At 47.2% G+C, this 16,879-nt stretch overlaps 1 protein-coding gene across 4 annotated transcripts in view; it reads left to right on the plus strand.

Annotated features, from left to right (window-relative positions):
* Nucleotides 1–7: 7 nt before the first annotated feature.
* gdpd3b (glycerophosphodiester phosphodiesterase domain containing 3b) overlaps nt 8–16,879 on the plus strand; it is a 43,258-nt gene continuing 26,386 nt past the window's right edge. Inside the window, exons 1-5 of one of the 4 annotated variants that reach the window (XM_069926878.1) lie at nt 8–32; nt 2,335–2,377; nt 5,471–5,606; nt 6,355–6,400; nt 6,925–7,043. In XM_069926878.1, the coding sequence (XP_069782979.1) occupies nt 17–32; nt 2,335–2,377; nt 5,471–5,606; nt 6,355–6,400; nt 6,925–7,043 (360 nt within the window). In that variant the 5' untranslated portion in view covers nt 8–16. Of the gene's footprint in view, nt 33–1,402; nt 1,702–2,334; nt 2,378–3,072; nt 3,178–5,470; nt 5,607–6,354; nt 6,401–6,924; nt 7,044–16,879 lie in introns of those variants that run through there. The other 3 variants (XR_011354226.1, XM_069926877.1, XM_069926879.1) reach the window with 3 other exon arrangements.

Below are 16,879 nucleotides of genomic sequence, written 5' to 3' on the forward strand. Positions count from 1 at the left end.
TATGTCAATCAACACGATGCTCTTTGTGAATGGTGTTGTATTACCTATCTCCGCCCCCATCCCTTTCAACCCTTCCTCTCCTTCCCCTTTCCCTACTCCCCTCTCTCCTTCACCTCACCCCTCTCTTTTTCTTCTTTCTCCTCCTTTCACTCCCCTTCAACCCTGTAAGAAACAGAAGTGCCTTCACAGATTTCGCTCAAGACAAAAATTGAGAACAAAGAACATTTATTACAACAACAATGCAAAGTTGGGTGCTTCCCCTTACCATGGGCTCACCCAACTTTTATACAGTTCATTTCAGTGTAGAGGTACCCTCCCCCCCCCCCCCCCACCCCCCACCTAACATTCTTCTGCCTCCTGGATTGGTTTGGCATTTGGTAAATTCTGTCTGCCTACCTGCAGTTTTTGTAAACTTGAAAGACCATGGGGTATCCTGTCTGGGTCCCATCATGTCATTGTCCTTATTCATGAATCTGCCTTTGACCTTATTTACACATCTCAACCCCCAGGACTTACTAATTCTTTCTATTACTACAAAGACCCTTATTCTATTATACTTGCCTAACCCTTCCTCACACTCTTAACGGAATTCATCCCTACTCAGCACTTACTTAACTTCCTTTAGTCTAGTCTATTATTCTTTAATTTCATTCATACTAACTTTACTTCCTATATTCTATTATCTTCTCTCACAACCCTTTACCTGCCCCTCCACTCTACCCTCCAACATCCCTCTCCCCTCCCATTCCTCCTCTCCTCCCCACGCAATCATCTCACGTCCTCCTTCAGCTACCCCCACCCTCCCTATTCCTCTCCTCTTTGTTCCATTTTATCCACTCCTTTCTTTCCCATTGCCTCCTCCGTTCACTCCCCAACACAACGAGCCCCTCCAAATCCCTCACCCATCCCCATTCCACCTCTCTCCCCTTCTCCCCCCTCTCTCCCCTTCTCCCCCCTCTCTCCCCTTCTCCCCCCTCTCTCCCCTTCTCCCCCCTCTCTCCCTCCCCCCTCTCTCCCTCCCCCTCTCTCCCTCCCCCTCTCTCCCTCCCCCTCTCTCCCTCCCCCCCTCTCCCTCCCCCCTCTCTCCCTCCCCTCCCCTCTCCCCCCCTCTCTCCCTCCCCCCTCTCTCCCTCCCCCTCTCTCCCTCCCCCTCTCTCCCTCCCCCTCTCTCCCTCCCCCTCTCTCCCTCCCCCTCTCTCCCTCCCCCTCTCTCCCTCCCCCTCTCTCTCCCTCCCTCTCTCTCCCTCCCCTCTCTCTCCCTCCCCTCTCTCTCCCTCCCCCTCTCTCCCTCCCCTCTCTCTCCCTCCCCCTCTCTCTCCCTCCCCCCTCTCTCCCTCCCCCCTCTCTCCCTCCCCCTCTCTCCCTCCCCCCTCTCTCCCTCTCCCTGTCTCTCTCCCTCCCCCTCCCCCACCTCCCTGCTGAACTCAGCTCTCTCCCTGACCCATCCTCCACCACAACCTGTCTGTCCAGCTCTGTGAGGGAGGCAGGGATTGCCCACCCACTGCCCCTCCCAGCCGAGGGATGGGCGTCCTGTCCCCAGACTGCCAACCTGGACTTGCCCACAAGCCATGTTGCTTCTCCTGCTACTGCCGGTCTTGGCTGCCTACCTCATCCTCTCCACCTATCTCCTGCGGCGCCCATGGCTCTTGCACAGGAGGAGGGTGCTGGCATTCTGTCCTCAGCACATCTCCCACCGCGGAGGTGAGTGAGGTGGAGGTGAGGGGGAGGGGTAGAGGTAGAGTCTGTCCTCCCTCTCTCTCTTCCCACAGGGCTCCCTTTCTGTCCCTGGGTTCTCCCACTCTTCCCCCCCCCCCCCGATATCTCCCTCCCGATAATCTTCTCTCCCCCTCCCGTTCTCCCCCTCCATTCTCTCCCCCTCCCGTTCGCCCCGCTCTCCTCCCCTCCCGTTCACCCCGCTCTCCTCCCCTCCCGTTCGCCCCGCTCTCCTCCCCTCCCGTTCGCCCCGCTCTCCTCCCCTCCCGTTCGCCCCGCTCTCCTCCCCTCCCGTTCGCCCCGCTCTCCTCCCCTCCCGTTCGCCCCGCTCTCCTCCCCTCCCGTTCGCCCCGCTCTCCTCCCCTCCCGTTCGCCCCGCTCTCCTCCCCTCCCGTTCGCCCCGCTCTCCTCCCCTCCCGTTCGCCCCGCTCTCCTCCCCTCCCCGTTCGCCCCACTCTCCTCCCCTCCCCCTTCCCTTTCTCCGATCTCCTTCTCCCTCCTTGATCACCCTCTCTCTTCCTCCCTCGTAATCACCCCCACTCCATGGAATGGGCTTGAACTGGATCTGGGGGTCAAAAAGACCAAGCAGGCTGACTTTTTTCCCCCATTAACCCCTGACAGGAGCTGGAGAGAGGATCGAAAACACCATGGAAGCGTTCAGGCAGTGAGTCTGGATCTCTGAACCGACCCCCCACCTCCACTCCTAATCAGCCCCCTGATCGACATGGTGAACTGTGGGGAATGTTGTTGAATAGAGTGACCTCGGGGTACAGGGACCGACATGGTGAACGGTGGGGAGTGTTGTAGAACAGACAGACCTCTGGGTATGGGGACCGACACAGTGAACGGTGGTGAGTGTTGTAGAACATGGAGACCTCGTGGTATGGAGACTGACACGGTGGGGAGTGTTGTAGAACAGACAGACCTCTGGGTACGGGGACTGTGATATAGAGAATTTAGGTTAAAAAGACTTAAGTTAAAATGTGATGATTAATCATAAACAGGGAAGCCAGAACGGACAGAGAGTTTACTAGCAGTCAAGGACAGAAGGAGCTGCTGAATATGTTTTTTTTTAACCTATCTTTTCATGGTCATAGTGAGAGACATGCAGGAGACAAAGGATTGATAAGAAGTGTGAGAAACAGAATTCAGTGAATGTAGAGTTCACAGCGTACGTAACGAACGTGATAATTAATAATGCAGTTATACTTAGAATGTTTTTGTAATACTAACCAATTAAAACAGTATTAATAAGAAGGGGAAGGGCAAATAATAAAGGTATAAAAATCAATGCACTGTATGTATCGGGGCTTAACTGGTGAGAAACCAGTTGAGTCCAACTCTGCAGACTTGTAAATAAAGCTTGTCGTGTCATCAGTTTTAAAGAGACTCATGTGTGAGAAGTTTTATTTCTGACAGGGACCGACACAGTGAACGGAGGGGAGTGAACATGGAGACCTTGGGGTATGGGGACTGAAATGGGGATCTACATGGTGAAGGTTGGGGAGTGTTGTGGAACAGAGAGACCTTGGGTCAAAGGTTCCATCTGTGGAACAGGATGTCTCAGAGTATTAAACAAGGAAGGTGCAGAGATCGTTATCAGGGAATATCTGCTGTGAACTGGCTTGGAGCGGTTCTTCAACAATTGAATCAGTGTAGAGACTGCTCAGATCAGCAATGTTGCAACACAGTGCAGAGTAACTGAGGGAACACAGGATTACATGTGCAAATATTGCCATAAATTGCATTTCAAAAACAAATCAATCGCGCAAGAAAATAAGACAGTGTCTTTGATTCATTGATTATTCAGGAAGGCAGAGAGGAAAAAGACGTTCTTGTGCCGCTGAGTAGCTCCTCTTCAGGCTTCTGGACCTTTTACCGATGGTAGCAGAGTAAAGAGGGCCTAGCCTGGGTGGTACGGGGTCTTTGAGGATATAGGCTGCTTTTTAAAGACACCGCATCATGTAGATATCCTCCATGGAGTAGTCTGGTGCCGTTAACGAATCTCTAGAGTTATTATAGTACTGAAACATGGAGACCCCTCTCGTCCCCCCCGCTGATCGCCCCCTCTCTTCCCCCCCGCTGATCGCCCCCTCTCTTCCCCCCCGCTGATCGCCCCCTCTCTTCCCCCCCGCTGATCGCCCCCTCTCCTCCCCCCCGCAGATCGCCCCCTCTCTTCCCCCCCGCTGATCGCCCCCTCTCTTCCCCCCCGCTGATCGCCCCCTCTCTTCCCCCCTGCTGATCGCCCCCTCTCTTCCCCCCTGCTGATCGCCCCCTCTCTTCCCCCCTGCTGATCGGCCCCTCTCTTCCCCCCTGATGATCGCCCCCTCTCTTCCCCCCGCTGATCGCCCCCTCTCTTCCCCCCCGCTGATCGCCCCCTCTCTTCCCCCCCGCTGATCGCCCCCTCTCTTTCCCCCCGCTGATCGCCCCCTCTCCCCCCTGCTGATCACCCCCTCTCCCCCCGCTGAACCCCCTCTCCCTCCCGCTGATCGCCCCCTCTCCCTCCCGCTGATCGCCCCCTCTCCCTCCCGCTGATCGCCCCCTCTCCCTCCCGCTGATCGCCCCCTCTCCCTCCCGCTGATCGCCCCCTCTCCCTCCCGCTGATCGCCCCCTCTCCCTCCCGCTGATCGCCCCCTCTCCCTCCCACTGATCGCCCCCTCTCACCCCACCCCGCTGAAGTCCCCCCCACTGATCGCCCCCTCTCTCCCCCGCTGATCGCCCCCTCTCTCCCCCGCTGATCGCCCCCTCTCTCCCCCGCTGATCGCCCCCACTCTCCCCCCGCTGATCGCCCCCTCTCTCCCCCCATTGATCGCCCCTTCTCTCCACCCGCTAATCGCCCCCCCTCTCCCCCCGCTGATCGCCCCCCCTCTCCCCCCGCTGATCGCCCCCTCTCTCCCCCCGCTGATCGACCCCTCTCTCCCCCCGCTGATCGACCCCTCTCTCCCCCCGCTGATCGCCCCCTCTCTCCTCCCGCTGATCGCCCCCTCTCCCTCCCGCTGATCGCCCCCTCTCCCTCCCGCTGATCGCCCCCTCTCCCTCCCGCTGATCGCCCCCTCTCCCTCCCGCTGATCGCCCCCTCTCTGCCCCCCCGCTGATCGCCCCCTCTCTGCCCCCCCGCTGATCGCCCCCTCTCTGCCCCCCCGCTGATCGCCCCCTCTCTGCCCCCCCGCTGATCGCCCCCTCTCTGCCCCCCAGCTGATCGCCCCCTCTCTGCCCCCCCGCTGATCGCCCCCTCTCTGCCCCCCCGCTGATCGCCCCCTCTCTGCCCCCCCGCTGATCACCCCCTCTCTACCCCCCGCTGAAGTCCCCCCACACTGATCGCCCCCTCTCTCCCCCGCTGATCGACCCCTCTCTCCCCCGCTGATCGACCCCTCTCTCCCCCGCTGATCGACCCCTCTCTCCCCCGCTGATCACCTCTCTCCCCCGCTGATCACCCCCACTCTCCCCCCGCTGATCGCCCCCTCTCTCCCCCACCGATCGCCCCCTCTCTCCCCCCGCCGATCGCCCTCTCTCTCCCCCCGCCGATCGCCCCCCTCTCTCCTTCCGCCGATCGCCCCCTCTCTTCCCCCCCGCTGATCACCCCTCTCTTCCCCCCCGCTGATCGCCCCTCTCTTCCCCCCCGCTGATCGCCCCTCTCTTCCCTCCCGCTGATCGCCCCTCTCATCCCCCCCGCTGATCGCCCCCCTCTCTTCCCCCCCGCTTATACCCCCCCTCTCTTCCCCCCCGCTGATCGCCCCCTCTCCTCTCCTCCCTGCAGTGCGGTGGAGTGTGGGACAGATATGCTGGAGTTGGACTGCTTCCTGACGAATGACGGGGTGGTTGTCGTGTCCCACGATTCCGATCTCTCTCGTCAGACGGGCAGCAGTGTCCAAATCAGGGAATTGGATGAGAGGGTGAGTGGAGGGGCAATGGGGAAGGGGAAAGGGAAATGGGGCAAGGGGGTACAGGGGGAATAGGGAGAGGGGGTTCTAGGGGAAGGAAGAACATGATTTGTGGAATGGGGAGGGAGACCGGGGGAACAGGGGAGGGGGAATGGGGTTGGTGGAATGGGGAGGGAAGGCTGAATGGGGGAGGTAGAACTAGGGGAGGGGGAACTAGCAGTGGGTTGGGGGGAATATAGGGGGAATGGGAACTAGGGCATCTAGCCAAGGGGGGTGGGGGGTAACGGGGAGGGTGAAATAACATGGGTTGAGGAAACGTGGGGGAGGAGGGAGGGGGAACTGGGAGGGAAGGAGAGGGGGGAATTTGGGGAGGGAGGTGAACTAGCAGCGTTTTGGGGGAACATAGGGGGAAGGGGGAACTAGGGTAACTAGCTGAGGGGGGTGGGGGAACCTGGGGGGAGTAGGGACAGAGGGAGGGGGAATGGGGAGGTGGGTGAATGGGGAATGGGGGGAATAGAGGGAGAGGGTGGAAGGGGAGTGAATGAGGAGGAAGGGGGTGGAGGGGAGAAGTTGAGGAGGGAAGGGAGAGAGAGTGAGGGGGATGGGGAGAGTGGGAGGCAAAAGAGGGGTGTCTGGATGGGGGCGGGAAGAGCAAAGAGTGGAGAGGAAGGGGAAGGGAGCTATCCCCTGCAGAGATGAGAGGGGAATCATTTTGACCTTCCTCTATGCTCCACTGTCTCCACCTGCTCCTCCCCTGCAGGATTTGCCACCCTACAAGGAATGGATTGAAGTTCTCTTCTACCCTGGTAGGTCGACGCTGTGGGTCAGGCTCACAGGTTTAGTTTTCCAGTTATAGCTTAGATTCCCAGGTTCAGGGCTCAAACTCGGGATCAGGGGTCAGATTGCGAGGGTATTGGATCAAAATCAAGGTCAGAGGTCAAATCCACATCGGCAGGGTGGGCGGGTTTAGGGTTTGCCAGATTGAGGGCAGGGGTTCGGAGTGAGTCATAGCAGAGTTGCAGTTCACCTATCTTAGGTCAGTGGTCATTAAGGGTGGTGTCAGAGGTCACAAGGTTGGGTCGAAGGACAGGATTGGATGGATGGATGTCAGGGTTTGCAACAGGTTAGGGTTTGTGGGGTCAAGATTCGCAGGGTAGGGGTCAAGATCATAGAGCAAGGCCTGCGAGCTGGGCTCACAAGTCAGGGGTAATGGGCTAGCAAAATGATGGCATGTGTGTGCGGGTCACGGTGGGGTTTAGGGGTCAGGGGTAAGGGTGAAGACACAGGACAACACTAACGCTTTCACCCTCCCCCCCCCCCCCTTCACCAGGTTACTACACCACCGGGGCAGATCGAAGGATCCCGCGCTTGGATGAGGTTTTCCAGAAATTTCCAACGCTCCCCGTCAACGTTGAGATCAAAGAAAACAACCCGGTACTCATCCGCAAAGTGAGTGCGCTGACTCTTGACCTTCCTCCCCCTCCTGGGGGGAGGGACTGAAAAAGAGAATAAGCCAAGGCACCTGCGGAGGGCTATGAGAGTGGGGGGAGGGGCAGCTCCATTAATGGGCACATCCATTCTGATTCTGGGCCGATGATGCCATGTGCCAGGATGTACCCCAGGATGGAGAGGCAGGTGGTGCTGAACACGCACTTATATTTGTTGTACGTTAGGTTCAGCTCCTCGGCCGTCCAGAGAAATTTCTCCAGGTTGGCATCATGGTCCTGCTGGTCGTGGCCAGAGATAGTGACATTATCCAGGTACGGGAAAGTTGCCTTCAGCTTGTGCTGGTCTACCATTCGATCCAACTCCTGCTGGAAGATGGAGACCCCATTCGTGACCCCAAACAGAATCTGGCGGAACTCGTACAGGCACCCGTCTGCATTGAAGACGGTATATGGCTTGTCCCGCGGGTGGATGGGGAGCTTGTGATAGGCCGACTTCTGGTCAATTGTGGAGAAGACCCAGTAATGGGCTATCTCGTTGACCATGTCGGCTATCTTTAGTAGGGGGTAGGGGACCAGTTGGGTGTAGTCCATGACAATGCTCTGCTTGCTTCCCCCTTTGACCATGAGACTTGACTGTGAGGTGTGAGAAAAGCGCGGGAGGAGTGATGTGCAGCGTGGAGAGGCCATGTCTTCCCCACCACCACCCCCTACAGTCAGAGCAGCTGAGCATCACCCGAGGGTATTAATAGTCCGGTCCTTGGCGGCGAAGGCAATAGAGAAGGTAGTAGGGTGAAGTTTTAGCTTTCGTGAGTAGGCCATGCTTGGGTGAATGAAACTCTGTGCTGCCACTGTTGATTAGGCATTTTGGTACCTGTCCATTGATTTTAATGTCCATCATGGAGCACCCCAGGTCGTTAGGAACGTTCCTGGTCAGGGTGGTGGCTGCTAGGACTATCTCGGGGTCTGAGTCATTTGTACCTGACTCTGGAGGCAAGGTGTGGTTGTCGGTGTCTACTGCAGACATCGTGAGAGGTGAGTTTCGACCAGTGGTGCTCTCCATAGTCGTGGTGTGCAGCGGTTGGTGACGTCCAGAGGCATGGGGTGCGTTGGTAGTGCGGCCTGGTCAGTGCCCGTGTTGACCACGTTGTCATTGCTGGAGCCTGGGAGGATCTCAGTGTCGGCGGCGTCTGGGCCAAGATGATGGCACTGCGTGGGAGGGTGAGGCATGTCTGGCCTTCTTCCCCGGCTGCGCTTGGTGTGCCAGAGGAAGTAATGTCACGCCGCTGGCTGTTGGGGAGGGTAACGTCATCACGGCCGACAGAAGTAATGTCATTCCGTAGGCCGGAAGTGACATCATTGTAGTCTTTGGGAGGCGGCGCTGGCAAGAGCGAGGGCTGGTCCGGGTGAATGGTGCGCACACGGTGATCGTTACTGGCGAGGCCAGAAGTTGGGCCGCTGGGGTTGGAAAGGCTGGAAGTGGCTGTGGGGGCAATGGTGCCACCCAGCAATCGCACATGGCGGGGGCTATGAGGGAGGAGGGAGATCGTAAGAGGGTCACTGAACTGCTGGTTGGCTTTGAGAGGCATACCTTCACGAAGTGGAGTGGCCTTTTTAAAAAAAAAATTATTTTTCACACTATGAGTCGCGCATGCGCGGTTGCGCACTTTTACTCGGCTCTGCGAGCCATTTTTGTAGTCCCGAGCCCGTGACCTCCACTGACCTGTGGGAGCGGGCCTCTCTCTCCGCGGCGGGCCTCTTCGGATAGGTAAGGCCTTCACCTTCTTCTTCCAACGTCTTTCCTTCTTCTTTTCTTCCCGTTGTTTTTGGTTTTTCTTTCTTCGCTGCCATTTTCTTCACACTTTTACTTTCACTTTGTTTTGGTTTTTAAGTTTGTGCCTTTGCTTTTTCTCTATCTTTTTTTAACTTTTCTGGAGAGGGCTGGAGTTCCCCTACCGGCCACTACTCCATCACATGACTCCCCCCCACCTGTCACCATCTCAAAGAATTCCAATAGATTTGTCAAGCACGATTTACCTTTTGTAAATCCATGTTGACTCCGTTCGATCCCTTCTCTGCTAGTCATATGCTCCACTATTACATCCTTAATAATGGATTCCATCATTTTGCCCACTACTGATGTAAGGCTCATCGGCCAATAATTCCCCGCTTTTTCTCTACCCCCCTTTTTAAATAGTGGGGTAACATTAGCTACCCTCCAATCCATGGGTACTGATCCTGAGTCTATCGAGTTCTGGAAAATAATTCTTAAAGCATCTGCTATCTGAATGGCCACTTCCTTAAGTACCCTAGGATGTAGATTATCAGGCCCTTGGGATTTATCTGCCTTCAATCCCATCAATTTCCCCAAGACCATGTCCTTAGAGATACTGATTTCTTTCAGTTCCTCCCTTGCATTATTCTCTATGTTCCCCAACATCCTTGGGAGGTTATTTGTATCCTCTCTTGTAAAAACAGAACTAAAGTAAGAATTTAATTGGTCTGCCATTTCCTTATTCCCTATTATATATTCCCCTGATTCCGACTGCAAAGGACCTACTCTGGATTTCACCAATCTTTTCATCTTGACATATTTATAAAAGCTTTTGCAGTCGGTTTTTATATTTGCCGCAATTTACAGCTAGGGCTATCATAACAAATCTTTTTTGTGCTCCATCCAAATCGAGTCCAAATTCTTTGTTTCTTATATTACTTAGGAGGAAGATCTCTGGGTTTTTTGGTATATTGCTTTTTGTGATTTTATTTAATATCTGGTTGAGATCTTCCCAAAATTTTTTCACTTTCTCACATGTCCAAATTGCATGAATTGTTGTTCCCGTTTACTTTTTACAGCGAAAACATCTGTCTGATACTGTTGGGTCCCATTTATTTAACTTTTGAGGTGTGATGTATAGCCTGTGTATCCAGTTATATTGTATCATGCGTAATCTTGTGTTTATTGTATTTCTCATAGTTCCGGAGCATAGCTTCTCCCATGTTTCATTCTTTATCTTTGTTTAGATCTCGTTCCCATTTTTGTTTAGGTTTACCGTTTGTTTCCTCGTTCTCCTTTTCTTGCAGTTTGATGAACATGTTTGTTACAAATTTTTAAATTATCATTGTGTCTGTAATCACATATTCAAAATTACTTCCTTCTGGTAACCTCAAACTGTTTCCCAATTTGTCCTTCAAGTAGGTTTTCAGTTGGTAGTATGCAAACATTGTATCGTGAGTTATATTATATTTATCCTTCATTTGTTCAAAGAATAATAATTTATTTCCCGAAAAACAATTTTCTATTCTTTTGATCCCTTTTCTCTCTCCCATTCTCTAAAGGAAAGGTTATCTATTGTGAAAGGGATTAGCTGATTTTGCATCAATATTAGTTTTGGTAGTTGGTAATTTGTTTTATTCCTTTCTATATGAATCTTCTTCCAAATGTTGAGCAGATGATGCAATACCGGTGAATTCCTACGAAGTAACAATTTTTCATACCATTTATATAGTATATGTTCAGGTATCTTCTCCCCTATTTTATCTAGTTCTAATCTGGTCCAATCTGGTTTTTCCCTTGTTTGATAAAAATCTGATAGGTATCTTAATTGTGCGGCTCTATAATAATTCTTAAAGTTTGGTAGTTGTAAGCCTCCTTGTTTGTACCATTCTGTTAATTTATCTAGTGCTATCCTCGGTTTCCCCCCTCTCCATAAAAAATTCCTTATTATTTTCTTTAACTCCTTGAAGAACTTCTCTGTTAGGTGTATTGGAAATAATTGAAATAGGTATTGTATCCTTGGGAAAATATTCATTTTAATACAGTTTATCCTTCCTATCAGTGTTAGTGGTAAGTCTTTCCAATGCTCGAAGTTGTCTTGTAATTTTTTCATTAATGGATGGCAATTGAGTTTATATAGATGGCCGAGGTTTTTATTTATTTGTATACCTAGGTATCACATTGCTTGTGTTTGCCATCTAAATGGCGATTCTTTCTTAAACTTTGTGAAATCTGCATTATTCATTGGCATTACTTCACTTTGATTTGCGTTGATCTTGTACCCTGACACTTCTCCATATTCCTTCAATTTCCTATGTAATTCTTTTATTGATATTTCTGGTTCTGTTAAGTATATTATAACGTCATCTGCAAATAGACTGATTTTATATTCCTTCTTTTATTTTTATCATTTTATTTTCTGTTCTTATCAGTTCTGCTAGTGGTTCTATAGCTAAAGCGAACAGTGAGGGAGATAGTGGACATCCCTGCCTTGTTGATCTGCTTAAGTTAAATTGTTTTGATATATATCCATTTACTGTCACTTTTGCCAATGGCCCCTTATATAATGCTTTAATCCAATTAATATATTTCTCTGGTAGGCTGAATTTTTGTAGTACTTTGAATAAATAATTCCATTCTACTCTGTCAAAGGCCTTCTCTGCGTCTAAAGCAACCGCTACTGTTGGAGTTTTATTTCCTTCTACTGCATGAATTAAGTTAATAAATTTACAAATATTGTCTGTTGTTCGTCTTTTTTTAATAAATCCAGTTTGGTCTATATTTACTATTTTTGGTACATAGTCGGCTAATCTGTTTGCTAATAGTTTAGCTATTATCTTATAATCTGTGTTAAGTAAAGATATTGGTCTATATGATGCTGGTGCAAGTGGATCTTTCCCTGTCTTTGGTATTACTGTAATTATTGCTGTTTTGCATGAATCTGATATGCTTTGTGTTTTATCAATCTGGTTGATTACTTCCAGGAGGGGAGGAATTAATAAGTCTTTAAATGTTTTATAGAATTCTATTGGGAATCCATCCTCTCTTGGTGTTTTATTGTTCGGTAGTTTTTTTAATATTTCCTGTAATTCTTCTATTTCAAATGGTTTTATTAATTTATTTTGCTCTCTGTTTGTAATTTCGGTAGTTCAATTTTAGTTAAAAATTCATCTATTTTGTCTTCTTTCCCTTCATTTTCAGTTTGACATAGTTGCTCGTAGAATTCCCTGAAGTTTTCATTGATCTCCGTTGGATTATATATAATTTGTTTGTCCTTTTTCCTTAATGCCAATACCATTCTTTTAGTTTGTTCTGTCTTAAGCTGCCACGCTAGAATTTTGTGTGTTCTTTCCCCTATTTCATAATATTTCTGTTTTGTCTTCATTATGTTCTTCTCCACCTTATATGTTTGTAGTGTTTCATATTTTATTTTTTTATCTGCCAATTCTCTTCTTTTAGTTGTGTCTTCCTTCATTGCTAATTCTTTTTCTATATTTGTTATTTCCCTTTCCATCTGTTCTGTTTCCCGGTTGTAGTCTTTCATCTTAGTTACATATCTTATTTTTTGCCCTCTGATGAATGCTTTCATTGCGTCCCATAGTATAAACTTATCTTTCACTGATTTATTTCAAAGTACATTTTAATATGTCGTTCAATTAATTTTCTAAAATCCTGTCTTTTAAGTAGCATGGAGTTTAATCTCCATCTATACATTCTTGGTGGGATGTCCTCTCGCTCTATTGCCAATAACAGGGGTGAGTGGTCTGATAATAGTCTAGCTTTATATTCCGTTTTCCTAACTCTCCCTTGAATGTGGGCTGATAACAGGAATAGGTCTATCCTTGAGTATGTTTTATGTCTACCCAAATAATATGAATATTCCTTTTCCTTTGGGTGTTGTTTCCTCCATATATCCAAAAGTTGCATTTCTTGCATTGATTTAATTATAAATTTGGTTACTTTGTTCTTTCTGTTAATTTTTTTCCCAGTTTTATCCATGTTTGAATCCAAATTAAGGTTGAAATCTCCTCCTATTAGTATGTTCCCTTGCGTGTCTGCTATCTTCAAAAAAATATCTTGCATAAATTTTTGATCTTCTTCATTAGGTGAATATACATTGAGTAAATTCCAAAATTCTGAATATATCTGACATTTTATCATTACATATCTCCCTGCTGGATCTATTATTTCCTCTTCTATTTTGATTGGTACATTTTTACTGATTAATAGAGCTACTCCTCTGGCTTTTGAATTATATGATGCTGCTGTTACATGTCCTATCTAATCTCTCTTTAATTTCTTGTGTTCCACTTCAGTTAGATGTGTTTCTTGTACGAATGCTATATCAATTTTTTTCTTTTTTCAGTAAATTTAACAGTTTCTTCCTTTTGATTTGGTTATGTATTCCATTAATATTTAAAGTCATATAGTTCAACATAGTCATTTCATACTTTGTTTATCTTTCCTTTCCGTTTCCTCATCACCACCTTCCCTTCTTATCCATTTCTGCTTTCTTTTTTTGAACACATTATAAGACAACATTTCTAAAACATAAAATATTTCCACTATTCTCATATCTAAAATTCCTTTAACCCCTTTCTGAGGTGCCCTTTATCCCTTGTCAGGCAACCACATCTCCCCTCTCCATTTGGATTTGCGAATCCGCTCGCAAGCGTCAACTGATTTCACAGTGACTGTTATTTTTCCCCACCCAGCCCCCCCAGAAAAGATTTTAATCTTCATATATAACAAAGGTCACTCTCTTAATTCCCTCTTTACTTCCTTTCTTCCCTTTCTTTCCCTTCTTAGTTCTTACCTATACTCTATTTTTTATATATACACATATATATATATATATATATATACATACACACATATACATATATATATATAAAAATAGAGTATACACACATACACACATACATATAGTTTGTTGTCATTTTTGTTCTTGTTACATCTCTTCATCTCTCTGTCTGTTTTGTAGTTGTTCTGCAAATTTTCGTGCTTCTTCCCGATCCAAGAATAGTTTGCTTTGCTGCCCCGGAATAACTATTTTAAGTACCGCTGGGTATTTTAACATAAATTTATATCCTTTTTTCCATAGGATCGTTTTTTCTGCATTAAACTCCTTCCTCTTCTTCAGGAGTTCAAAATTTATATCTGGATAGAAAAAAATTTTTTGACCCTTGTATTCCAGTGGTTTTTTGTCTTCTCTTATTTTCCTCATTGCCTTCTCCAATATATTTTCTCTTGTTGTATATTTTAGGAATTTTACTAGAATGGATCTTGGTTTTTGTTGTGGTTGTAGTTTAGGGGCTAATGTTCTGTGTGCTCTTTCTATTTCCATTTCTTCCTGTAATTCTGGTCTTCCTAGGACCCTGGGGATCCATTCTTTTATAAATTCTTTCATATTTTTGCCTTCTTCATCTTCCTTAAGGCCCACTATCTTTATATTGTTTCTTCTATTATAATTTTCCATCATATCTATCTTCTGAGCTAACAGCTCCTGTGTTTCTTTAACTTTTTTATCAGATTCTTCTAATTTATTTTTTAAGTCATCTACTTCCATTTCTACGGCTGTTTCTCGTTCTTCCACCTTGTCTACTCTTTTTCCTATATCTGTCATGATCATCTCCAATCTATTCACTTTTTCTTCTGTACTTTTTACTCTTCTTTTTATTTCACTGAATTCTTGTGACTGCCATTCTTTTACTGTTTCCATATATTTAAAAAAAATATATATCCATGTATTTGCCCTTCCCTTCATCTTCCATTTCTCTGTGTTCTTCCTCCTCCTCTTCTTCTGGGTCCACTCCAGGATCTGTGTCCTTTACCTCTGTCTCTTCTGGTTTTCTTGTTTGGTTGTTTGTTTTATTTTGTTTGGTATTTTTGGTCTTCTTATTTTTATTAAAAGTGTCTTGGTGTTGGTCTTCTTCCTCTGGATTGGTCATCTGTTGTTTCTTTGATTTCTTATTTTTATTCTCTTCCTTCTTGTTCTCGTTATTTTCTATGTTTTCCTGTTGAGAGTCTTGCTGTTGTGTTGTAGTTGTCTGTTTCAGCTGTGGAGATTTACTCTTCAGCTGGTCCCCCCCTCCCGTCAGTGTTATTTTTGTCTTGCGCATGCGCGGTTGTGCACTTTTGTTTGGCTCCATGAGCCATTTTTGTAGTCCCAAGTTCGGGGCTTCCACTGACCTCAGGGAGCGGGCTTCTCTCTCCACGGCGGGCCTCCTCGTACCGGTAAGGCCTTCACCTTCCTTCTCCGACGTCCTTCCTTCTTCTTTTCTTCCCGTTGTTTTTGGTTTTTCTTTTTCGCTGCCATTTTCTCCACACTTTTACTTTCACTTTGTTATGGTTTTCATGTTTGTGCCTTTGTTTTTTCTCTATCTTTTTTTTACTTTTCTGGAGAGGGCTGGAGTTCCCCTACCGGCCACTACTCCATCATGTGACTCCTCACGAAGTGGCCTTGCTGCACCTCGAGCAATATTGGTTTTTGGCCAAGCAGTTTTGGAGTGATCGACGATCAGACCTACACCGGAACTCTTAGAACATACAGGGGTACTGGGCAACCGAGCAGTGATGTTTTCTTCCCCAGCTTGATCCAGGGCCACAGCAGCCGAATGTGCTGACCATACGGATGCCTGAGGAAGCCTGAAATCGAAGGCTTCGGTGTGCAGGCCTCCAGGGTTCAGACCACCTCCACTGTTTTGGGCAGTGAGTAGATATTTTCTTCCAGCAGCTTCTGCCTGTCGGCTCTCGGACATAGGAATCCCTGATCAGCCTCTCAACCTCCCTTTCGCTTACCCAGGTTCAGCCAGACAAGGTCAGGCCAACACACACAAGGATCCCAGGTAAGACTTGGCCGCCTCCCTGGGTAGTTGGGCTCGGATACTCAGGAGGTAATTTGCAAAGACTATACATTCGTGGGAGGTTTATATATGGTCTTTTTTTTTCACACTATAAACCACATTGATCAAGATACATACATTTTCATTTTCCAATATATACAGTGTCGTTTTCTGCCCCCCCCTTCCCATCCCACCCTCCCTACCTCCCCTCCCATTCATTTAAAGTTCAGAATCTAAGATACATTAAACCCATCAAACAATGTTGTCACTCAATAAAAATAAATAAGAAATTCCACTGAGTCAGTTCTTTTCATTCTCTTCTTCTTCTGTCATTTTAGGTGGTAGATGTCCCCGGTAGGTTTTCTATATTCTGTTTCATGTATGGCTCCCATATTTGTTCAAATATTGTAATGTTATTTCTTAAATTATATGTTATTTTTTCTAATGGAATACATTTATTCATTTCTATATACTATTGTTGTATTCTCAAGTTATCTTCTAATTTCCAGGCTGACATAATACATTTTTTTGCTACAGCTAGGGCTATCGTAACAAATCTTTTTTGTGCACCATCCAAATCAAGTCCAAATCCTTTGTTTTTTATGTTACTTAGGAGGAAGATCTCTGGGTTTTTAGGTATATTGCTTTTTGTGATTTTATTTAATATTTGGTTTAGATCTTCCCAAAATTTTTTCACTTTCTCACATGTCCAAATTGCATGAATTGTTGTTCCTATTTTCTTTTTACAGCAAAAACATCTGTCAGATACTGTTGGGTCCCATTTATTTAACTTCTGAGGTGTAATATATAGCCTGTGTATCCAGTTATATTGTATCATACGTAAGTAACCTCGTATTTGTATTTCTCATAGTTCCTGAGCATAACTTCTCCCATGTTTCCTTCTTTATCTTTATGTTTAGATCTTGTTCCCATTTTTGTTTAGTTTTACCATTTGTTTCCTCATTCTCCTTTACTTGTAGTTGAATATACATGTTTGTTATAAATTTTTTGATTATCATTGTGTCTGTAATCACATATTCAAAATTACTTCCCTCTGGTAACCTCAGACTGCTTCCCAATTTGTCCTTCAAGTAGGATTTCAGTTGGTAGTATGCCAACACTGTATCGTGAGTTATATTATATTTATCCTTCATTTGTTCAAAGGATAATAATTTATTTCCCGAAAAGCAATTTTCTATTCTTTTGATCCCTTTTTTCTCC

Source organism: Narcine bancroftii, chromosome 3, assembly GCF_036971445.1.
Source record: "Narcine bancroftii isolate sNarBan1 chromosome 3, sNarBan1.hap1, whole genome shotgun sequence".
Taxonomy (NCBI): domain Eukaryota; kingdom Metazoa; phylum Chordata; class Chondrichthyes; order Torpediniformes; family Narcinidae; genus Narcine; species Narcine bancroftii.